At 48.8% G+C, this 25,502-nt stretch overlaps 1 protein-coding gene across 2 annotated transcripts in view; it reads right to left on the reverse strand.

Moving 5' to 3' along the window:
• LOC138102890 (microtubule-associated protein 1B-like) overlaps window positions 1–25,502 on the reverse strand; it is a 162,127-nt gene that overhangs the window by 27,571 nt on the left and 109,054 nt on the right. For both annotated transcript variants that reach the window (XM_069000666.1, XM_069000667.1), the window contains exon 3: window positions 947–1,029. In XM_069000666.1, the coding sequence (XP_068856767.1) occupies window positions 947–1,029 (83 nt within the window). The remainder of the gene's footprint in view (window positions 1–946; window positions 1,030–25,502) is intronic.

Raw genomic sequence — 25,502 nt, forward strand, 5'->3', positions numbered from 1 at the left:
CCTGTCTCCCTGCACTGGCAGTGGGAAGGAGGGAGAGGTTGGGGTGGGAGGGGGGGGGAAAGGTGTTTTTAAGGGCTTATTTTACTTCTCATCATCCTGCTCTGATTTTGTTAGTAATAAATTCACTTTATATCTCACAGTTGAGCCTGTTTTGCCCTCGGAGTGTTTTTTCCCAGTCCTTATCTCAACTCATGAAGCTTCCGTTAAATTTTCTTTCCTCTGTCCAGCTGTAGCAGAGGAGGGTGAGTGAGTGGCTTTTGTGGGTGCCTGGCATCTGGCCACTGTCAAACCACCACACAGAGTCATTTCATTCCCCAAAAGAAATTGTACTATGTCAGTGCTTCTCAGCACTGGCTAGCAATGTAATTATGACTAATTTTTACAACCTTCAATATCACTAGCTAAATTTGTCAATTTTTTCTTTGAGCTACATCCTCAGTTCTTTGGCTCTACCCTAGCAAGTTCACGAGGAATTGACAGAACTCTTCTGGGGCACTCTTCAGAGCCCATTGATTGTGTCAAACAGTTTTTGAAGGACAGATCACATAGATCAACCTAGTGTCACCACCACGTAGATGGTCATTCTCAATAAACCTGACTTCTTTTCAGGCACTTTTTCATATGCAAAAAAGGCAGCGAGAGCTACCAAACAATGGAGGAACAGAAGAAAACCAGCTGTAGTTTTACTACAGCTGCCTTCATCAAGAAAAGAATTTGGTGTGTTATGAGGAAATGAGTGCTGGCTAAGTGGCGTGTTTCTGTCCTATGTCTTTGAAGCTTTATTAGAAGTCCAGGAAAACAGAAAAAAATCGAGGGGTTTTTTTAATGCTTTTGATTATATTTGCTTCTAACATGCCCTTTTGTCCGTAGTTAGGAGGTTTTCTCAACCTGTCCACTTAATGGAGCTTTTATGACACATCCAGTGAAGTATTTCTGACTGACTTACCTCCGTACTAACTGCTTCATCTGAGGGATTGATTAGGACTACAGTTTCTAAGACATCACTTCTGTGGTGAAGAATCTTCTGACCTGCAAGCACGGAGAAGAAAAAGAAGACATTAAATTCAACCAGTATGGTTTAAACCAGTGCTTTCCTGTAGTGGCTGGTTAGCCTGTGGTACAAGGGACAAAGAGAGTCCTCTGGTAAGACAGTCCCTAGTACCAGAGAATTCTTCCCAGGTTAGGGTGAGATAAGAAGCTTCTCCCAGAATGCTTTGTGTTGCTATGTTAATGTACCCCAGTGCTGCTCTCCTGGTTGGCCGTTGGCCTCTCCGCCCCCTTGCTACCTTATATGTTCCATGCCCTAAAAAGTTCTCCACTCCAGGTTCCCCCCATTGGCCCTTGCTTCTCGCCACTCCCCCAGAGCTTCCCCATTGGCTCCCTGTGGAGGGCTGGGAGCCCTTGGCACAAGAGCCCTCTGCTCTCCCTTGGAGAAGAGAGGCCTGAGGGCAAGACGATCTTCCCCAGAGATAAGCAACCTTCCTCTGGGTCATGGCAAGAAAGTGAACCACCCCCAGCATGCCTTGTTTCTATATGGTAATACCCAGTACCCAGTTGGCTAGTTGGTTTCTACCCCACCCCCTGCCTACCCCATATAACCTCTGCCCTCTTGCCCTAATGCAGGGAGTCTTGTCCCTAGCTACCCCTTCACAGGGACTGCTGGACAATAAAGGCTACCTCTGTGGAACTGCTATACAAGGCTCCTGTCTCTCTATCCCCGAGTTTGCCTTGGGTGATTTCCCAAAGAGCTGGATCACAAGAGCTGGAATCACTTGTAGCTGAGAAATCGCTACACTTGCTGAAATCGCTTGTTGCCCAGGGAAGCCAGCCACTGCTCCTGGAAGAGTTGTTCCTTGCAGGACACTCTTTCTAGGAAGGTCGTGGCACACCAGGTTGTCCACCCCCGGCCTCCTTGGAAGCAACAAAGTGGCGCACCAAACAGCTTGGACTCATATCCTAGAAGTCCTGGAGAGAGCGACTCCTGAACAGCTGTTTGCAGGACTTAAAGCCGCCGTCGGATCATCACTTCTCTGAGAAGACACTCCTGCGTTTTAGCAGAGGCTATCCAAAGAGACAGACCCTCGCCTACCATCTCAAAGAAACACTTCTTGAGGATCGACCTGCAGGCTGACCACCTTCCCAGCAGACGTTTTCTTTGACCCTACTGGTTGCCCCCATGCCTGAAGAAGGAATTGTAAGTTAAAATTGGGGTCTTTCTGCGTGCTCCTATATTTTTGAGTCCTTTTTGCTTTTTTTTTTTCCTCTTTTTTCTGCTGGGTTAGGGAGTGGGATAGCCAGGATGGGACAGAGGCTGGGAAAACAGCCTCACCCAACCTGAGAGAGACCTTTATTCCCAAGTTCTAAAAATCCTTCTTGCTAGTAATTTTAAGTTCTCTAAGGGGAATCTTTCTAAGAGGAAACTTAAGTCCTTTATAATTTGGCTTTCTAAGCATTTCTCTGATATTAACGGTGACTATCCTTTCTGACTCTTTTTGGGACCTCGTTGGGAAAAAAATCTATTCTCTTCAAGCTTCTGGTGATTTTTCTGTTTCTCAGTTTATCCCCTTGTTTCATATTATTGTTAAGTTAGTAGAAAAAACCGGTAGTATTTCGGGAATGTCGGAAAATCCCCTTTCAAAAACCTCTCCCCCCCCCCCCCCCCGCCTTCCCCTGCCTGTGCTCCCAAGCCCCCTTCCCCGCTGGAGAGGGAACCGAAAAGCGGCGCATTCCGTACGGAACAGGGTAGCCATGGAAACCCTGACGCCTTCCGATCCCCCCTCCTTCCCTGCCAGGGCGACTCTGGCCAAGTTGCTTTGGAACTTCTCCCCACCCCCCAACCCGATCCCCTGGTCCCAGCCATCTATCCGTCTCTCCCCCCGAAAGACGGCGCAGGCGACGCTGCCCTCTCTGCCACCCTGCCGCCCCCCGTTGTAAGTTATCCAGCTCCCCCGCAATACCACCCCTCCCCGCCGCCGTCTGCATCTGCTCCCCTGCCTCTAAGCACGCCCCTGCACGCCTCGCACCCCCACCCCCCTGCCGCTCCTCTCCCACCCCTCTTCCCTGCCGTGTTTTGTGATGCTATCATACACCCCTCCACCCACACCTCAGTAGCAGGCGGACAAACGCCTGGCTCCTTAGAAATCGATCCACCAGCCTCCATACCCTCAGGCTATTTCCTTGCCCGCACCCCCCCTACCTTCCTTTCAATTGCTAATGAAGTGGGTGCTGCTAAACCTGTTCTGCCAGTTTCGCTGCCTCAAACCTCGCTACCCCCCAGCCTTCCCCCCTCAGGGGAGGAGAGCCCGGGTCCCGTTCCCCCCCACTCTTTCGGTTTCTCTCGAAAACTGCGCTCCCGCTTCTGTTTTAAACCCCACCGCCTCGACCCCTTCCCCCCCAACTGCTTCCAGCCGCTGCTGCTGATTTCCAACAGCCTTGCAGCAGCAGCGGCGGCGGCACCCTGACCCCTGATTCTCCCGAGATCTCTAGTTGCCGCACAGCTGCACCTTCCCCGCCGCCTCCCCGCGGCCGGACGGGACCCCCGCTCCGGCACGGCACTCCCGGTCCCCTGCCACTCCCGCCCCCAGCCTGGCTCGGGCGGTGCCGGCATCCAAAAGTTGTCACGCTTTTCCCCCCGCCGTTCAGCTCCAGGCTGCCACGGCTCGCCCTAGGGAAAACCGGTCCTCCTTTTCAGAGGATGACAGCAGCATCACGGACTCTGACTCAGAGCCCGACGATCGCTGGACACAAACACGGAGAGAAGCCACCCGGGAAGGAGACTGGGAATTGTCCCCAAAGATTTCAGCCTTCCCATTCCTTTTAACAAAAGGGAGGCGGGGGAGACCCACAATTAAAAGAATATGGGAGCCAATTCCCTACAGAGAAATCAAAGCTTTGCAAGGTCGCTAAGGAACACGGGTGGGGATCCCAGTTTTTAAAAAGTTATTAGAAGCCACTTTCTCCGCCTACACGATCGTCCCTCACGATATTAATAATATTGTTAACTGCCTCCTTAGCCCGGCAGAATATATGCTATGGGAGAGGCATTGGAAAAGACAATTAAAAACATTATCTGACTCCTATTCCAAAGATGCGAGTCGGCCAAATTTGACCATTGAGCAATTAGCCGGAGAAGGTTGTTATAAATGAAGTCTGTAATTCGTGCTGTTATGTATAAAAATGAACTGTAATAAAACTATACAGAGCCAGAGTTTCAACCCCCCCCCCCCCCCACCAGCCTGGCTGAGAGGAAAATTTTGCAACACTGGAGCAGTTGAAAAGGAAGTTCTTTCAGCACAGATGTAATCAATAGGTGAGGATTCCACCCCAGGTGGGGTTGGATCTTATCACCGGGACATTAACACTATGATGACTTGCTACATCTCAGCCGATAAGGAATTGGACATTCCGGGAACTCCATTGAGGGTTCCAGGAATCGGAGACAGACAAATTCATCACCGAAGATGGACAATTCATCAGACCCAGGAAATGCTTTGTGCAGTCCAACTTTGGGACAAGAAAACATCATGAATGTGCTAAATTACGAGAAGAATAGAATTAATTCGGACTCTGCCCAAGAACTGTATAAGAAGGAACCAACCAAAGCAACACTCGTGAACTTGGGAGGTCTGATGCAATAGAGGTCAGATCTATACGTGTTCACCCAGCTCCAATCCCGGGCTCGGGGCTGCTTTTCTCGATCGTGGCTTTCTGTGTGACCGATCTTTTGGCCGCGGAATAAAATCCATTTCTTTATTAAATTTAACTTGGCTGAATTTCTTTACTTCAAGGTGAACTTCAAAAACCCTTAGACCAAACAAACACTATACCTGAAGCTGCACTGCAAGATATATCCATTGCAGCAAAAACATCACTGCTTCTTACCCCTGATAACTTGATACCCACACAACATTTTTCTAACATCAAACAGGGAGTAGATGAGAGTTTCATTAAATTCATGGACAGGTTAAAGGTAGCCCTTGAAAAACAAATAGAAAGTCCAGAGGGACGAAAGGAACTTTTGAGTAAATGTCCTGGGTTGCAGTGTATTCTATTACCATCCTCATGAGCTGTTGAAATGAGGTGGGACAGTGTTTCCTTGCCTCCTCCCCCCAGACTATCTTTCTGTTAACGGCCCATCATTGTCCTGCCACATGACTCAGAGATAACTCCCTCTGGACTATCTTCTGTTAATGAGCCTAATCAACACTTGGCTTCATGACTCATTACCCCATTGTGAGATGCTCCACCCAGAGGGAGGAACCAAGCATTCCATCTTGGATCTAATCTGAGATTCTGAACACCAGAGAGAACCTTTCCACTGGATTTCCAGAGGACAGGAGCTACACAGCCACCACTGGACTTTCTGAGGAAGAGCAGACCCTTCTACTACAGGATCACCACTTCAGAGGACTGCAGCCACCATTCAACCAGACTGCTACCACCACCCTGCCTGGCAGGGACTCAGGTTGTATCTTGACTCTGTCAGTTTAAACCAGTGTTTTCTTTTAGTTTTTCCTTTTCTTTAATTTCCTAATTAAATTGTTATTCTGACTTGGTGCCTCTCACTGGTTTGTTTTCAAACTAGTACATAAACTTGCTATGTCAAATGCTAATGAACAATGTAAAGCTATCCTAAGGGCTTTACCCCTGGACATGGAACCCACCATAGAACAAATGATGGAAGGCTGCACATGCCATATGTCCACCGAAAATGCAGTTGCCCAAGCAGTTGCGAAGGGCATTGCAGAAGGGGTATCTGGTGCATTTGCAGTGTAGGCTTCGAAAGACAATGCCCGCTGTTTCAATTGCGGAGAATTTGGACACTTTATAAAGGACTGCCCAGAAAAGTCACCCACCCAGGACTGTCGCACCAGCTACCAAAGGCCCCAGAGACAGAAGTGGTACCAACAGCACCCGGGAAATTTCCAGTGGAGCGCAGGACAGCCTCACGCTTTGACAAAAAATCAAAAGCCGTATCACCTTGACCAGTATGCGAAGTCCACCGCCAAGTGCCGGGAGCAGGCAGATGGACCTAGCAAGGTATCATCATCCCCGGAGATCCCAGCGCACATGAAAGAGACCCATCACATGGAGTGTTACAGATGGGAACCCAGCGTCAGCTGGTAACTGCACTGTCCATTGACTTTGCAGATGAATGTTTTTACCATATCCCCACAGGGAAGTATGGACCATAAAACGCTCCATGGGACATTCTCATCCTAGATGACACTTTTCATGGTCCAGAATAAATGTTTGTATTACCAGAAATACAAACAGTACACCCTGGACAAGAGATCTTTGTCCAGCTTTGTGGCACAGACCCACCCTTTTACCTTTCACGAGAAACACCGATTGCACAAGCCTTTTTGCTTCCACGGGACTGCCCAGAACAGGCTCCACTCAATCCAACCATAATGTGGGCACAGGTTGTGGGCTCAAATAAGCCTACCATTGAGTGCGGCCTACTCTGTAATTGGGAGCAGATCTACCGACCAGGGATGCTAGACACCGGCACAGACGTGGCCATCATCTCCTGCTCTGAGTGGCCAGCGAACTGGGAACTGCAGCCCATGGCAGGCGTGATTTCTGGGATCGGTGGAGCCACAGTGTCTATGCAGAGCAAGTGGAATGTCATCGTCAAAGGCCCTGAAGGCAAGCTAACGACCATCTGGCCATTCGTGGTAAGGGCCCCCATCACCTTATGGGGCAGGGACCTCTTGACCCAATGAGGGGCTTTCTTACACATCCCCAGTAAGGATTTCTAACTGGGACCACTGAGAGGCGCACACCACCTTCCATCCCTCAGCTCACCTGGAAACGAAAGGATCCAGTGTGGATCGAGCAGTGGCCCCTTTCCAAGGCAAAATTGTGCACTCTGGAAGCCCTCGTGGAGAAACAGCTTGCCAAGGGTCACATCGTCGAGACCACCAGTCCTTGGAACTCCCCTGTCTTTGTGCTGAAAAAGCCCGGCAAAGATAGGTGGAGGCTCCTCCACGACCTCCGTAAGATCAATGAAGTCATTGACGACATGGGTCCCCTCCAGCCCGGCCTGCCCTCACCATCAATGCTGCCCAGAGATGGATGCTTGCCATCCTAGATATAAAAGACTGCTTCTCCAACATCCCTCTCCACCCTCAAGACATCCCCCGGTTTGCTTTCTCCGTCCCCTCCCTCAACAGAGAGGCCCCACTCAAAAGGTACCATTGTCTTGTCCTTCCCCAAGGCATGAAGAACAGCCCGACCATATGCCAGCGGTCTGTTGCCCACATTCTGTCCCCCATCCGGAGCCTGTTCCCAGACGCAGTCATTCACCACTATATGTATGATATCCTGATCTGTGCATCACAAAAAACTTACTTGGACATGACCGTTAAAAGGACTATTGAAGCCATAGAGGAAGCAGGGTTTGAGATTTGTGAAGACAAAGTGCAGTACACCAGCCCATGGACTTACCTCGGATTCCAGATCCACGAGAGGACCATCGTACCCCAGCAACTCGCCATCCAAGATGACCCAAAGACCCTAAGATATTTACACAAGTTATGTGGGTCCATCAATTGGATACGTCCCCTGGTAGGGATTACAACAGAAGACCTCGCCCCCCTCTTCAGTCTTCTCCGTGGCGGTGAGGACCTGGACTCTCCACGCACCCTCACGCCAGAAGCCCAAGATTCCATCACCAAAGTCCAGGAAGCCCTGTCTTTATGCCAAGCACCTCGCGTTGAGCCCAGCCTGCCCCTCCAGTTTACTGTTTTGGGTAAGGGCCTCCGTTTCTACGGGTTGATTTTTCAGTGGGATCCTCAACTCAGAGACCCTTTATTAATACTTGAATGGATCTTTACAAGCAATCAGCCTACAAAAACAATAAGCATTCCTCAGGAAATGATGGCACGTCTAACAAAAAAGGCCAGAACTCCCCTCCGCTCTCTTGCAGGGTGTGAATTCACATGCATATACTTGCCATTGACCACTGGAGATCTGGAACATTTGCTCCAGACCAATAAGAGCCTCCAGTTCGCCCTGGATAGGTACCCAGGCCAAATTTCCATCCATGTGCCAAAACATAGACTTTTAAATTGTGATTCAGCCTTTCATTTGATCCCAAAATTAATCCAAAGTAGAATACCTCTCAAAGCACTAACCGTTTTTAGCAATGGCTCAGGGTCATCCCACAAGTCAGTAATGACTTGGAGGGATTCCAAAACTCAGAAGTGGGAGTCTGATGTCCAAGTAGTGGAAGGATCACCACAGATTGCTGAGCTAGCAGCTGTCGTCAGAGCCTTTGAGAGATTCAAAGATGAGCCCTTTAATCTGGTCACAGATTCAGCTTACATTGCTGGCATAGCTATGAGGGCTGAACATGCCTTTCTCAAGGAGGTCTCCAATCCAAACTTACACCAATTGATTTCTACATTGAATAATTTAATCTCTCACAGAAAGCAACCTTACTATATTATGCATGTAAGGTCACACACCGACCTCCCAGGTGCCATCGCAGAAGGGAACAGGAGGGCAGACGCGCTAGCCATGTCAGCAGAGACTGCTAACATCCCTGACATCTTCGCCCAGGTGAAGTTATTGCATGCATTTTATCATCAAAATGTACCTGCGCTCATCAGGATGTTCAAACTCTTGAAAGACCAAGCGACAGCAATTGTAGCAACATGTCCGAACTGCCAAAATTACCAGATACCATCTATGGGTACCAAGGTTAACCCCTGGGGCCTGAACAGCTGCCAACTATGGCAGTCTGACATGACCCACTTCCCATCCTTTGGAAAGTCTTAAGTATGTGCATGTGTCAATCGACGTTTTCTGTGGCAGTGTTTGCATCAGCCCATGCAGGAGAAAATGTCACCCACACCATCAAGCATTTTCTCCTTGCATTTGCCTCCCTGGGAGTCCCTGAGCAAATTAAAACAGATAATGGGCCCGCCTATACCTCCTGCAAATTGAAAGATTTCTTCAACCAGTGGGGAGTAAAACACACGAGGGGCATACCCGCTAATCCCACAGGACAATCCATAGTAGAAAGGAATCATCAGACCATCAAAAGAGTCCTCAATCAGCAACAGAGAGAAACAGAGATTATGTCTTCTGTTGAGAGACTCTGTAAGGCTCTCTATGTTATTAATTTCCTAAATTGTACATCATCAGAGCCTGAACCCCCTGTACTCTGGCACTTCCCAAATTCAACTCGAGCTAAGCTCACTGAGAAACCACCAGTGCTGATCAAGGATCCAGAAACACATCAGATTTCTGGGCCTTTCTGTGGGATGTGCCCAGCCCTTGCCCTGGAGGGATCTCTGCTGAGACAAGAGATTTTGCAATCGCCCAGCAGGACTCCCTGAAAAGGCAGCCACTTCTTGGTCATGGCGAGGAAAAGTGGACCCACAATCCTTTGAGAGACACTATGCAGATCTTTCTGTAACCCATTGGTCTGTCCCAGACCCTCTGTAACCCATTGGTCCTCTGCTGATCCCCTGTATCCCTATAAAAGGAAGTCCCCTGGCTCTGTGGGGGAGAGAGCTCGTCCCTGGCTTTCCCCTTCGCCGGAGGGAACCAACAATAAAGCTACCTCTGTGCGGAACCAGCCACACGGGCCTTCTCGTCTCTCTCTGGTCTGGCTTGGCCTGGAGGCTGCCCTGCAGAGCTGAGCTGAAATCACGAGCTGACAATCACTAAAGAGCTGACAGCCTCTGCAGGGCCCTCCTGCCAGCAGCTGAGGGAAGACACTGGGCCTCAGGAAGGCGATCCCTTTCGGGACCATCTCTCCGGACCGGTCACCTCTTCCTGGGTCAGAGCCACGGACCCCACCACCAGCTGTAATAACTGGCGCCTGAACAGCCTTGGACCCCGGGACCCCTGGACCTTGGACTCCTGGCCTGAGCTGCGTCTTGATCACCAAGACAGAACCAGCCGTTCGTGTGCTGACCCTCTGAAGATAGGCCTACGTTTTAGCAGGACTTTTGGACGAGGACAGTTCGAGACCCTCACCTCCCACCAAGGACTGAAGTCCCTGAGGATCGAACTGCCAGACCACCCCCCCAGCAGACCTTTCCAGGAGCCAGCCCCACCAGAAAACGGGATTTGTAAGTTTAAGTTTGGGGCTCTCCTTCTTTTGCGCGCATTTTACTTTTGGTTTGGTTTTTTTCTCTTTTTCTGCTGAGGGAGGGACTAAGATGGGACAAAGGCAAGCTAAACCCAGCCTTTCCCATTCTGAGAGAGACCTATACCCCTTTCTTCTGACCCTTCTCTTAAAATCTGACTTTAAATTCTCTAAAGGTATTCTTTCTAAGAAAAATCTTAAATCTTTCAGTAATTGGATAGCTCTAAATTTCCCTGATGCTACTACAGATTCTGTTCTTTCTGATTCATTCTGGGACAGTGTGAGAAACAAACTGTACTCTTCTCAAGCCTCGGGAAACCTCTCCGTTTCCAAATTCATTCCTTTATTTCATTTACTGGTTAAAACGTGTCGTGCGAAACCCCCCCCTCAGCCAAACCCCTTCTCTGCCCTTCCCCCTTCCCACCCCCCCTCTCCGCCTCTGGGAATGGCCAGCCAGAGTGAGGACTCGGCCAGCCGCCCCGACCCTGGCCCGGCCGGGGCGCCGGCCCCCCCACTTCCCTTCCCCAACCCCCTGTTCCCGGCGGTCCTCCCGTGCCCGCCCCCCCCCCCCCCCCGCTCGCCCCCTCGGTTCCGCTCCCACCCCCCAGGCAGCGCGCGCGGGATCCATCCCAGACCCATCCCCGCTCCCCGGGATGGATGCCTCTGACCCCCCCCCCAGCCCCGTCTCCCTGTGCCCCTGGTATCTCGCAGCCCTCCCCGCATGACACCACCCTTCCCCCTCTCGCACCGGCCCGCGGTGCCTCCGACCCCCCCCCACCCAACCGCGTCCCAGCCTCCTGCCGTATCACTGCCACACGCAGCCCTGTTCTCCCCCCACCCCAGCACGGCGGCCCTGTCCCAGCGAGCCGCCCCGCCGCCGCTGCCCCCCCCTGCACCCACGGAGCAGCCATGGTACAACACGGGGCCGGTCCCGCAGAGCCCCGCGCACGCACTGTGGGGCCCGGAACAGGCGTCACGCCCCCCGCCAGCATCTGCCCCTCTTGCCGCTGGCGGGACCCAGCTATCCGCGGCACCGCCCCAGGCTATCGCCCATAGACCCTGGCAGGCGCCGGCACACCCGCTCCCCCCCCTCCCCAGCTGCATCTTGCGCAATCCCTGCTGATGTTCCCCCTCTCCCTGCATCCCCCCTCCCCCTACCACGGGTTCTTGCGCAATCCCCATTCCCCCCACTGCTGCGCTAGAGCCCACCGCCCCCCCACACCCTCTTTTCGCCCCTCCCGACTCCACATGGAATTGCGAAACCGGCACTACCTGTAACCCGACCTCTCCCCAAACGACCTGCTGCTGTACAACCTCTCCACCCCCATGCTGCCATAACGGGACCCCTTCCCACCCCTCAAACCACCCCCGACCCCCCGCTATTCCCGACCTAGGTAAAGGAATGTCGGCATTTCAAAAACGCCGTGCTACGCCCCCTGTATCCCAGCCCCGCCCTGCCACAGCTTATCCCTCCTGTTCAGATGACAGTAGCAGTGGCTCTGACTCTGAATCGGAGGACCGGTGGGCACAGACACGCAGGGAAGCGAACCGGGAGGGAGATTGGGAATTGGCTCAGAAAATTTCAGCCTTTCCAGTCATTATAGGGAGAGGGAGGAGGGGTGGTCCAACTACAAAAACATGGGAACCTATCCCATACAAAGAAATCAAAGAGCTTTGCAAGGCAGCAAAAGAACATGGGAGAGGGTCACATTTCTTTAGAAACCTCTTGGAAGCCACTTTCTCTGCCTATACATTAGTACCACATGATATTAAAAACCTTATTAATTGCATCCTTTCCCCTGCTGAATATATGTTATGGGAAAGGCATTGGAAAAGACATTTAAAAACATTGTCTGACACTTATGCTAAAGATGCAAATCAGACAGATTGGACAATAGAACAACTGGCTGGAGAAGGTGACCTCCAAAAACCCCTAGATCTAGCTACAACCTTACCTGAAGTAGCATTACAAGACATAGCTATTGCAGCTAAGACATCACTGTTTCTTACCCCTGATGATTCTGTTCCTACACAATATTTCTCTAACATCAAACAGTCAGCAAATGAAAGCTTCATTCAGTTTGTTGATCGTTTAAAAGCTAGCTTAGAAAAACAGATAGAAAGTCCAGATGGACGAAAGGAACTTTTGGGCAAACTTGCCATGGTAAATGCTAATGAACAATGTAAGAATATCTTGAGGGCCCTACCCATGGACACAGAACCTACAATAGAACAAATGATAGAGACCTGTACTAGACACACATCCACAGAGAACACAATGACCCAAGCAGTTGTAAAGGGCATCACAGAGGGAGTTTCTGGTGCATTTGCTGCAGCAGTCTCTAAGGAGAATGCCCGCTGTTTCTATTGTGGTGAACTTGGACACTTTATAAAGGACTGCCCACAAAGGTCACCCACCCAGGACCGTCGTGCTACCTACCAAAGGCACCAGAGACAGCAACAGCACCAGCAGCGTCCAAAAAACTTCTATCGGAGCGCGGTGTCAAGGCCCCGCGCCCAGACAACAAATCAAAGGCCATACTACCCCGCCCCGGCTGTGAACTCCACATCGGACCACCGAGAGCAGACAACTGGACCTCACCCGGCACCATCATCCCAGGCAGTCCCACAACACGTGACAAGGATCCAACACACGGAGCGCTACCGATCGGGACCAGACGCCAACTGGTAACATCACTGCCATTTAACTTTGTTGACAAGCGTTTTTATCGTATTCCTACAGGAAAGTATGGACCGCATGACGGCCCATGGGACATTCTTATCCTAAGCGATACCATCCATGGTTCAGAACAACTCTTTGTATTACCTGAGATACAAACAGTGCAACCTGGACAAGAGATTCTTGTCCAGCTTTGCTGCACGGACATACCTTTCTTTCTCCCACAGGGAGCACCGATTGCCCAAGCCTTTTTACTTCCACAGAACCGCCCAGAACAGCTTCCTCTCAATCCTATGGCAATGTGGATAGAGATTGTGGGCTCAAACAAACCAACCATGGAGTGCAGCTTGTTCTGTAAAGGAGAGAGGGTCTACCGCCCAGGGATGCTGGACACTGGAGCAGACGTGACCATCATTGCCCGCTCCGAGTGGCCAGGGAATTGGGAACTGGAGCCAGTGGCAGGTATGATCTCTGGGATTGGTGGAGTTGCAGTATCCATGAGAAGCAAACAAAATGTTGTCATTGAAGGACCTGAGGGCAAGATAGCGACCACCCGACCATTCGTGGTAAGAGCCCCCATCACCCTATGGGGCAGAGACCTTCTATCCCAATGGGGTGCCACTCTTACCATTCCCAGCCAGGATTTCTGACTGGGGCCACTGAGAAACGCGCGCTGCCATCTACTCCCCCGCTCACCTGGAAGACTGACAACCCAAAATGGACAAGGCAGTGGCCCCTTGAAAAAGAAAAACTCAGCGCGCTGGAAGCCCTGGTGGAAGAGCAACTTGCCAAAGGTCATATCACCGAGACCACCAGCCCTTGGAATTCCCCTGTCTTTGTGCTGAAAAAGCCCGGCACAAACAAATGGAGACTACTCCATGACCTACGAAAGATCAATGAGGTCATTGAAGACATGGGCCCCCTCCAACCCGGCCTGCCATCACCATCGATGCTGCCCCGAGACTGGCTGCTGGCCATCATAGACATTAAAGACTGTTTCTTTAACATCCCGCTCCATCCCCAGGATGCACCACGGTTCGCCTTCTCCGTCCCCTCTCTTAACGATGAAGCCCCACTCAGAAGATACCATTGGCTCGTCCTCCCACAAGGCATGAAGAACAGCCCGACCATCTGCCAGTGGTACGTCGCCCACATTCTGTCCCCCATCAGGAGCCTGTTCCCAGAGGCAATCATTTACCACTACATGGATGACATACTAATCTGTGCATCAGAAAAGACTTACTTGGACAGAACTCTTAAAAAGACAATTGAGGCCATAGAAGAAGCAGGATTTGAGATTCGTGAGGACAAAGTGCAGTACTCCAGCCCATGGACTTACCTCGGCCTCCAGATCCGGGAGAGAACCATCGTACCCCAGCAACTCGCCATCAAAAAGGACCCTAAAACCCTAAGGGACTTACACAGCCTGTGTGGATCCATAAATTGGATACGCCCCCTACTGGGAGTCACAACAGAAGACCTCGCTCCCCTCTTCAACCTCCTCCATGGCAGCAAAGATTTGGACTCTCCATGCGCCCTCACACCTGAAGCCCGAGATACCATCGCCAAAGTCCAGGAAGCCCTGTCTTCACGCCAAGCCCATCGCGTTGAACCCAGCCTGCCTCTTCAGTTTGCAGTTTTGGGTAAAGCTCCCCGCTTCCATGGACTGATCTTCCAATGGGACCCTAAACTCAGAGACCCTTTGCTGATACTTGAATGGGTCTTCACAAGCCATCAACCTGCAAAGACATTAACCACCTTCCAAGAAGTAATGGCACATTTAATAAAAAGGGCCAGAACTCGTCTCCGCTCTCTTGCAGGGTGTGAGTTCACATGCATATACTTGCCATTGACCACTGGAGATCTGAAGCTGTTGCTCCAGACCAATGAAAGCCTCCAGTTAGCCCTAGATAGCTACACAGGCCAAATTTCCATTCACATGCCAAAACATAGACTTTTCTACCGCGATGCAGCTTTTAATTTGATTCCAAAATTAATCCAAAGTAGAAAACCTCTTAAAGCTCTGACCGTCTTTACCGATGGGTCAGGTTCGTCACATCGGTCTGTCCTGACATGGAGACAACCCAATACCCAAAAACTCCTTGCAAGGACTTTTAGAAAATTCTCTCCCATCAGGAGGGATTTGATTTCTGGCACGGTTCAGTGTGATTACCCCTAAAACCCCACTTACCTATATGCCTACCTTCCTGTTCCCTCCCCTCCCTCTCCTCCCCAGCCCTCACTTACCTCCAACCAGAATATCCCAAATACTCTATCCCCTCCAACAGTATGCATTTAAACAAAAACAAAGAAAGGAGAAATCAAAAGGGGGGAGGAAGGAAAAGTGAAGACAATCCTTCCCCTTCACCTCAAAGCTAACAAATTTTTGTTTATATTCCCTATCAGAAGCCCCATCCCTGTCTAAAGATGAGACCCATCTACCTTGATGCTGCCCTCACTGCTGCCTGGACTCTCCTCACAGTGCCACAGGCCCTCAGCTGTGTTGTCCCACAACCCAGCCATAATATCTGGGTGACCCTAGCAAGGACATTAAAACAAGATAACTTGTGCCTCTCCATGGGCAACCTAGACAACCTATTGTCAATGTGCCTGGTAGGGATTCCTCTAGCAGCACATGAATACCCATATACAGGTAAGAAACCCAATCCGGTAGACATTTGGGATGAATGGACCAAGATTCTTCCACAAGCACCAGAGGAACCCCAGGAATTGGACTTATTGGGGTCCTCCAAAGCTCATTACTGTGTGCAATTTCATTATAAACTATCCGGCCAACATTTGAACCACCTTGACCTTATTTGGTCTACCCATAAAAAAAATGTATTACCAAATAACAAAGTTTATAATCCTCCAAATTGGTGCAATTACACCAGTCATAAGCTTTCTTCATCCTCACTCCATCCCAAAGTGTTGCCCTGGGGAGTGTTTCTTATTTGTGGAGACAGGGCATGGGCCGGGATCCCCTCACACCTTCAAGGGGGTCCTTGTAGCCTTGACCAGCTTATTACCCTCACCCCAAACATTACGATACTTCAAGGTTTAAAGAATAATTCGGCACACAAATTGGCACGCCAAAAATGATCATATCTAGAATGTGATGAAAATTGTGATTCTCAAGTTATTAATTGGAGTAAAGGAAAAAGGGTAGCCGTTTCCCTCCTTCTGCCTTGGGTAGCCGCTGCTAAAGCCCTTGGTGAGCTAAATTACCTGGGGTACTGGCTTAGCAGGCAGGCCAATGCAACATCTGCCGCCCTTAGTAATCTCCTCGGAGATGAAGAGACCACCAGACATGTGACACGGCAAAACCAGGCAGCCATCAACTTCCTGCTCCTGGCCCATGGGCATGGCTATCAAGATTTTGAAGGCGTGCCGTTTTGATTTAACATCACGTAGTGACTCCATCTCAAAGAACATCCAGCTGCTAAAAGATCAAGTCCACCAAATCAAGACAGAAGAAAAAATCACAGACAGTCTCAACAACTTTCTCGGACAATGGGGACTCCAAGGGTGGGTACTTTCTTTAGTTAAGGGTGCTTTGTGGATTTTCATTGTAATTCTTATCGTATTGCTTATGTTCTCATGTTTTTTACGCTGCTTTAAAAAGGCTGTTGGGGAGGCGTTCTTAGTAAAAAAGGAAGGGGAAGTTGTGGAGGGCTGGGAGTCCTTGGCACAGGAGCCCTCTGCTCTCCCTTGGAGAAGAGAGGCCTGAGGGCAAGACGATCTTCCCCAGAGATAAGCAACCTTCCCCTGGGTCATGGCAAGAAAGTGAACCACCCGCAGCATGCCTTGTTTCTATATGTTCCAGTTTGGCCAAATTTAGAAATATATCCTCTGAGAGAAGGCACAACCACCCCTCCCCCACCAGGTTTGGGAAAAAGTAAATTTTCCTCAAAAGAAAGTGAAGGAGATAAAACTATTTATTTATCAAACACACGGGAAAGGAAAATAATGCTAAATAATAAAATCTTTCGCTGTGGAGGAAAAACCTGGGAAAATGTTAGAGTCCTCCCTCTGGTCTCCTCGGAGCTGGGGCTTGGCCCAGGGCCAGGCCCTCTGTGCCCAGTGGAAAGTCCTCCTGATGTGTTCTGATGTTAAAGCAATCAAGCAGTCCAGTAGAAAAGGGAGAAAATCCAAAATTCCAGAGAAGGAAAAATTAAACTCTCAGTCTCTCTCTGGAGAAAAAGCAGCTGAACCACTGGCCAAATAAAAAAACTGACCTGGGAGCAGCCAGCCGGGTGCTTCCTCCCTCCCCTGCCGCAGCTGGGAAAACCAATTGCTATCTGTGTGTGACCTTGAAAAAGCTGCAAACTGCTTTGAAAAAGTTTTGCTCAGTTTTTTCCTTCCCCCTCTCAGGCTCAGTTTAGAGGCATAGAAAGGCACAGGAATTAATTTCTGGGCATAGGCAGCGATATGGGATACACATCATAAGGTCACCCCAAGACACTATATGGTAATACCCAGTACCCAGTTGGCTAGTTGGTTTCTACCCCACCCCCTGCCTACCCCATATAACCTCCGCCCCCTAGCCCTGATGCAGGGAGCCTTGTCCCTAGCTACCCCTTCACAGGGACTGCTGGACAATAAAGGCTACCTCTGTGGAACTGCTATACAAGGCTCCTGTCTCTCTATCCCCGAGTTTGCCTTGGGTGATTTCCCAAAGAGCTGGATCACAAGAGCTGGAACCACTTGTAGCTGAGAAATCGCTACACTTGCTGAAATCGCTTGTTGCCCAGGGAAGCCAGCCACTGCTCCTGGAAGAGTTGTTCCTTGCAGGACACTCTTTCTAGGAAGGTCGTGGCACACCAGGTTGTCCATCCCCGGCCTCCTTGGAAGCAACAGCTCCTATTCCCTAGTCCCACCTTTGTACCACACTCATGCCCTCAGATCATTGGTCCCTGATGCTCGCCCCGCTCCCGTACTTAAACCTGGACCCTCCATTGTTCTCTGTCTTCGTCCCTTGATCCCTTCACGGTGAGGCTGCAATAAACCTTCGTCCATGAAACTCTATACGGAGACCCTTCCTACCTCTTTGCCATTGACCCATATTACTGGAGCTATCCGTGTGTTTGTGCATGCACGCGTGTGTGTGTGTGGCTGTCCTGCTGAGTGGCTTTGCTAAGGAGACGCTTCTGGGAGATTGCAGCACCTCGTGCTACGGCACAGCAGCTGTGGCGCAGCGGAAAGCGATACTTTCCCAGAGCTACTTATACATTCCACTGTGGGACAGCCCTCAGGTTACACAGGACAGTGCACACTGGCCACAGCAACTACTGTGCTGGCTCATGTCTTCAGGAATGCCCATGGCATGTGGTCTTATGGGGCAGAAACACCACTCTAGAAAATTCATAGAATCATAGAATGGTTTAGGTTGGAAGGGACCTTAAAGATGATCTCATTCCAACCCCCTGACATAGACAGGGACACCTTCCACTAGACCAGTTGGCTCAGGGCCCCATCCAACCTGGCCTTGAACAATTCCAGGAATGGAGCATCCACAATTCCTCTGGGCAACCTGTGCCAGTGCCTCACCAACCTCACAGTAAAGAATTTCTTCCTAATATCTAATCTAATACTACTCTCTTTCAGTTTGAAACCATTCTCACCTTGCCCTATGACTACTGATGCCATGATGATTTTTTGCCTTTTCTTTTTATATACCTTTTATGTATTCTCAGTATTCTTAGCATACATTCTTATAATTCTTTAGCCTGATATCTTTTAGCGGGGGGGGGGGGGGGGGGGGAGGGGTTCTGAGCGCAGGGGAGCCGGCCGAAGTCATGATACGAACACCGATACGATTTGAGCATCGTGCTTCCTTGATTGTTTACGTACACTCACTTATATCTACTTTACAAAGTTTCACGCCCTCTTCCCATGGGACAGCCTCTAAGCAGCGGGGCAGCCGACCAGCATGTAACTTTTCCCAAGGCTGTTCAAGGCTGCCTGCAGCCAGGTGTCTTTCTGGCCTATCTGCAGCCTGAGGCCCCTACAGGGGTGCTTCTGCAGAAGCCCTGGGGTGCCCAAACTCTCCTGGGCTATCATATGCCCCTGTTCCACAAGGAATCTCTCTACAATATCTCATCTTAGTCCCAGTATGTTGCTGCCTGTTCTGAGCTTCCCCTCCCTGTCCCAAAGACACTTGCTCCTGCCATGTGCTCCGAGCTCCTTTGTTCTAAGCGCGGGCAAAACCAAATGTAACTTAAACTCTTTAGCAGTGTCTGATTGGCCGGTCACCCCAGGTCCGCCCCCAGTCCTCCCTTTTCCCCTTCTCCGAATAAAAGAGATGGTCGAGGGAGGCCCCGCCCCCTCTTGGCTCAGCTATCTTCCTGTGAACATCTCTTGTTGTCTGTGTCATTTGAAAGCTTCTAACTGCAGGAAATTGAGCGAGCAGGGAGCTATATTTCTCCCTCTTTGCTTCTGCTGATGGTATTTGCTTTGCAGCTGATACAGTTACCGATTTTAGAGCTACTAAAGTGCTAGATTGCCCGTGCTACCTCTCTAGGCTGCTTGAGGCTTTCTAAGGCATTAAACCACTAGCCTAGCCGGTATAAAGCTGAAAAGATACCTTCCACATCTGGTGTACAACATGCTATCTCTGAACTCTGATTCTGAGAGACTTTCAGGGTGTCCCGGCAGCTGTTTGTCTGCTGGAGTTAGCTCTGCACGTCCTGCTGTGCCAGCTCTGTGTACCGAGCTGTTACTTTTTGTGTAACATCGAGCCCAGAGCCTCAGCCTGTACCCTCCCCCACACCACGTGGCGAGGGAACAGCTGGTAAGTAGAAGACCCTTTTCGCTTGTTTTTTTTCTCCGGACCTGCTTTCCTGTGGTAAATCCAGAATTCTGGTGAGCATTTCCCTGCTGGTTTAGGGGCTCCTGTCTTAAGCTGGTGCCGGTGCAAACTTTCTCTTTTTTTCCTCCTTTTTGGCAAGTTGGGGCTGAGGATTTGTGGTGCTGCATTCGTAATGGGATCTGAGGTTTCTGCACACCACAGAGAAATATACCACCAAGTTCAAAGCTACCTTTCTTGTACTGGGCATAAATACCCTAAAAATCTAGTTCAATCTTTTGTACAATGGCTTTTTCAGTACTTTCCTAATCTGACCTCCGAAGACATAAGATCTCCTGAATTTTGGGATAAGGTGGGGAGAAAACTCTCCTCTCTTAGGCGTGCAGGAGACGAAACAGTTTCAAAATTCTTTCCTCTCCTGTTACTAAGTTATACTTTGCTGGAGAAAAAAGTAGTAAATTAAAAGCCTCTGCAAAAGCCCCCTGTTAATTCCCTTATACCCTCTTCCAACCCTGGTGTCCCTGACCCCTCTTCTCCTACGCTGGAAAACACAGCTAGAGCAGACTGCTTTTTAGCACAGGAGAGCTATCGTCCTCCTGGCTCACCCGTGTTTCCTCAGCACCCTGCCTTGGACGGGAATCCGGAGCCAGTCCCAGGACCTTTCCAAAACCTCTTCTCCACTCCTTTGTCTGCAGTTTCTAGCCCTCATGTTTCAAGCACACGAAAAAACCCCTTCTCCCCTTATCTCTTTGTTCCCAGGGACAGCCATTGCCATGTGCTCGCAGCCCAGGAAAAAGCCCCTTCCCCCAACCCCTTTTCTCCGAGTTTGTTTGTCTCCAATAATGGTGGATGCAATGTTTCTTCATCTCCAAACTACACCTCCCACAATCCCTTTCTCCCCCACCCCACAAATCGCTTCTTGTCCCCATCCCCTCCCACTCATGCGTCACAATCTGACCCCGCCCCTAACCCTGCCCCCACAGCGTCGTGTTTCACCCCTCCCTCTGTGCCCGCCCCTGCACCTTCACTTCCCGCCCCTGCTTCCCATTGTCCCGCCCCTGCGCCTTCACTTCCCGCCCCTGCTTCCCATTGTCCCGCCCCTGCTTCCCACAATCCTGTGACTACCTCTCTAAATCCTAGAACCCAGAGCTACCAGGAAGTAACTCCAACTGCTTCTACTACACTCTCTCGTACTAGCAATGGAGCAAACCCTGACTGGAAACCCTTTTCTTATTCTAATATTAAAGATTTGTGCAAGGCAATTAAGAAGTTTGGAATGCAGAGTAATTATTTTAAGAGCCTTTTAAGTGCTACTTTTGCAACTGACTTACTTGTACCTCATGATTTACTTACATTGATGCAAACTCTTCTAACAGCTGGTGATTTTATGATGTAGAAAAAGCAATGGAAAATAATTTTATCTGATTTATTAAAAATTTTGTGGCAAACACCAGATAATTACCGGGACTTTGAGAATAATTATATCACATTAGACCTTTTATCTGGTGACAATAATATGGCAAATCCTCAAAAACAAGCAATGCTTATGCCTCATCCAGTTCTTACTGAAATCACACGTGCTGCTGAAAAGGCCTTAACATTATTACCATCTCAAACTCCTAATTCTCATTATACCACCATCAAGCAATTGCCAAATGAAAATATTATTCACTTTTATAACTGTTTGTGCGAAGCTGTCTCTTCCCAGGTCCCTAATCCTGACCTCCAACAAGCGCACCTACTCGAACTTCTCCAAGTTAATACGAATGATGCTTGCAAAGGAGTCATCCTCACTCTCCCTCTGCATCCTCCCCCTACTGTTGAATCCATCCTCGAAGTCTGTATAAAGAAGGTACAGCTGAACACAGCTGTTCCCTTTTTGAAAAAAGTGGGGATGGTTGGGGAGGTTGTAGATAATGCTATGGGTACAGGAGAAACTTAATCGTGTGGAAACTTTATATGCTATCGTTGTCAGAAAAAGGGACATGTAGCTCGCAATTGCAGAACGGTTATAGCTGCTGATAAAAACTCTCCAAAGATTGTTTCCCCAGGTCAACAGCAGGGAAACTAGCCACTCAAGCGTCCTAACAGCTCCGTGTTCAGACATAAATAGGGCTGCAGACAAAGCAACTTGGACTTCTGGACTCAGGTTTAAGGTAACCTGTTATAAAGCACGCCATTACAACAACAACAAACAGACTGTAATTCCCATCTCATTCCAGAATGTGGACCACATGCCAGACTTTACATACCTTTTTGTTATTGGGGACACTCGGGAAACACCTGCTGGGATAGAGGTTACACCCATACTCATGAAAGTGGATCAGAACAGGTGTTCTAACCTAATTGTACAATGTATATATCCACCGTACTTTATGCCAAAGGGTCAAGTCATTGCACAGGCCATTCCACTGCCCAAATACCTGCCCACAGATGGTCATATCCCAGCCATCTGTTGGACTGAGGTTTTGGGAAATGATAAACCTGTAATAGAATGTAAGCTCCATCACAAATCACATAAAATCAGTATCATGGGAATGATAGACGCAGGTGCTGATGTGTCTGTCATTCCATTTCATAAGTGGCCTGCGCAATGGGAATTGAAATCTCAGGGCATCATACAAGGGATTGGAGGTACCCAAACTGTGAAGCAATCCAAAAACACCATTCAAATTGAAGGTCCTGAAGGACAAATAGCGACACTTCGTCCATATGTCCTGGACACGAAATTCACCCTGTGGGGAAGGGATGCCATGTCTCAGTGGGGAACAAAAATTGATATCACCCCTAGACATCAAAATTTTCCCTTGCAGGCCACTGGTGCAGAGTGCCATCCACAGAAATTAACTTGGAAAACAGATGAACCAGTGTGGGTTAACCAGTGGTCGCTAAAAGAAGAAAACTTAGAGGCACTCAAAACATTAGTAGCTGAACAATTGGCTAAAGGAAATATAGTTCCAACTAACAGCCCATGGAATACACCTGTGTTTGTAATACAAAAACTGGGAAAGAACAAATATAGGCTACTCCAAGATCTTAGAGAAATTAATAAGGTTATTGAAGACATGGGACCCCTTCAACCAGGTATGCCATCACCTTCAATGCTCCCACAACATTGGCATTTAGCTGTTCTTGACATTAAAGATTGCTTCTTTCATATTCCACTCCATCCTGCAGATGCCCCTCGATTTGCATTTTTTGTACCCTCTCTTAATCGTGAAACTCCCATGGAACATTATCATTGGCTTCTGCTTCCCCAAGGTATGAAAAATTCCCCAACTCTCTGCCAAGAGTATATTGCTAAAATTCTATCTCCCATCCGTGCCAAAGCAGAGAAAGCCATCATCCTACATTACATGGATGATGTGCTAGTGTGTGCTCCCAATAATCAATATCTTGAGCAGACACTTAACATGGTGATTGAGGCCCTAGAGGCCAAGGGCTTTGAATTACAACCTGAAAAAATGCAGAGAACAAGCCCTTGGAAATACCTCGGACTCAAAATCACAGAAACCTCTATCATCCCAACACCCGTCACCATTAATAATAACCCAAAAACACTAGAGGAAGTGCAACAGATCTGTGGGACACTGAAGTATTTAAGGTCCTGGTTAGGACTCACCACAGAGGATGTAGCTCCTCTTGCAAACCTGTTAAAAGGGGAAGGCGGTCCAGCATCCCCCAGATCCCTGACAGAAGAGGCAAGGCAGTCTCTCAGAAAGATACAAGAGCTCATTTCCACCAGACAAGCACACAGGTATCAGCCCTCCCTACCCTTTAAGCTTGTCATTCTAGGGAAGGTACCACGCTTTCACGCCCTCATATTTCAGTGGGACAAAGAGCAGAAGGAGCCCCTTATCATAATTGAATGGGTATTCCTTCCACTCCAACCTCCTAAAACCATCACACAGCCACAAGAACTAATGGCAAAAATTATCATGAAGGGTAGAGCAAGGCTCCGCACCCTGGCAGGATGTGACTTTGCATGCATCTACTTACCTGTAACAACTGATGCATTAGATCATCTACTCCAAAATAATATAAATTTACAATTTGCATTAAATAGTTACTCAGGCCAAATCTCCAATCATTACCCAAAACATGACGTTTAATTTGCCATTTTCTTTCATCCCTCGAGAAATTCAAAGTAGAAAACCCCTCGATGGGATTACCATTTTTACCGATGCTGCAGGAAAAAGTAAAAAGTCCGTGGTTGTTGGAATTGTAAAAAGAAGAGAGGCCCGGCGGGGGGGAGAAAGTTGCAGTCCAAAACCAATTTGGTTGATAAGCGCAAAACTCCGTTTATTAGCAATCCAAAGGCACTTATATAGTATCCCAGCTTATTAACTCCTAAGCGGCTTAAAGCTTATCAAAGCTCATTTCTACTTCTGCTTAATTGGACTTACATTGGCAAGTTTCTATTAGTTATGTTATGATTAAAAGAATTCAATGTTTACCTCCCTTCTCTGGGTCTTATCTGAACAGCTGCAAGTCTTCAAACTCCCTTTTTGTTCCCCAGGCCTTTTCTCACACAAGAATTTTCTCATGGAGAGTTTTTCTCACACAGGCCTTTTGCTTGCAGGCTCTTGCTACAGTTCTTTTATTGATCCCAATAATTCTATTTCCCAACACGTAGTCACATGGAAAAATCCAAAGACGCAAAAGTGGGAATCTGACATCAAGGTAATCCAAGGCTCACCACAAGTAGCTGAACTAGCAGCCGTCGTTAGAGCATTTGAGAGGTTCAAAGAACCCTTTAATTTGGTCACAGACTCAGCATATGTAGCTGGAGTAACTGTTAGAGCTGAGCATGCTCTCCTAAAAGAAATCTCAAACAAGAAAATTTGTGATTTGCTCTCAAAGCTAATTTATCTAGTTTCCCACCAAGAGCATCTCTATTTTGTCATGCATGTGAGGTCACATACAAACCTGCCAGGATTTATTGCGGAAGGTAATCGTAGAGCTGATGCTCTGGCTATGCCAACAGACATAGTTTTATCAGCCGACTTACCAAAGCTCCCCCAAGTTTTTGAACAAGCAAAATTGAGCCATGCTATGTACCATCAAAATATTCCTGCTCTTATCCGCATGTTCCATCTGTCGCAGACACAGGCAAAAGCAATAGTGGCAACATGTCCCAACTGCCAGAAGCTACAGCTTCCATCACTAGGCATGGGGGTCAACCCCAGAGGCATTAATAATGGTCAAGTGTGGCAGATGGACGTCACACATTTCCCTGAATTTGGGAGATTAAAATACGTTCATGTTTCTATTGATACCTTCTCTGGTGCTATGTATGCCTCTGCACATGCAGGCGAAAAAGCTAGGGACGTTGAAAAACATCTTGTCCAAGCTTTTGCTGTGCTCGGTATACCTGAGGAGATAAAAACTGATAATGGACCTGCCTACACCTCTCAGGAGTTTAAAAACTTTCATCAGCAGTGGGGATTTTGACATGTTACAGGTATTCCTCACTCCCCAACTGGACAAGGCATTGTTGAACGTGCCCATCAAACCCTCAAGCGAATGCTGCTACAACAGTCAGGGACCACCAAACTCAACTCACCTGTCCTCAGACTCAGCAAAGCACTGTTTACCATAAACTTCCTGAATGGCACTTTTGAGGATCCAAACCCTCCCATCTATCGTCATTTCCAGAACACCAGGAGACAGAAACTGAAGGAAAATCCAGAAGTCCTGATCCGGGACCCAGAGACTCAAAAAATCCAAGGACCATACAAACTTGTAACTTGGGGGCGTGGGTATGCCAGTGTATCTACCCCTGAAGGACTGAAGTGGATCCCAGGGAAATGGTTAAAACCTTATGTCACTTCCTCAAAAGTTAAGGAGGTTAAAACTGCCTCCTGGAAGAGACGCCGTAAAAAGGATCCTGATTTTGCACCCTC

This window comes from Aphelocoma coerulescens (genome assembly GCF_041296385.1).
Source record: "Aphelocoma coerulescens isolate FSJ_1873_10779 chromosome W unlocalized genomic scaffold, UR_Acoe_1.0 ChrW_unloc_scaf_4, whole genome shotgun sequence".
Taxonomy (NCBI): domain Eukaryota; kingdom Metazoa; phylum Chordata; class Aves; order Passeriformes; family Corvidae; genus Aphelocoma; species Aphelocoma coerulescens.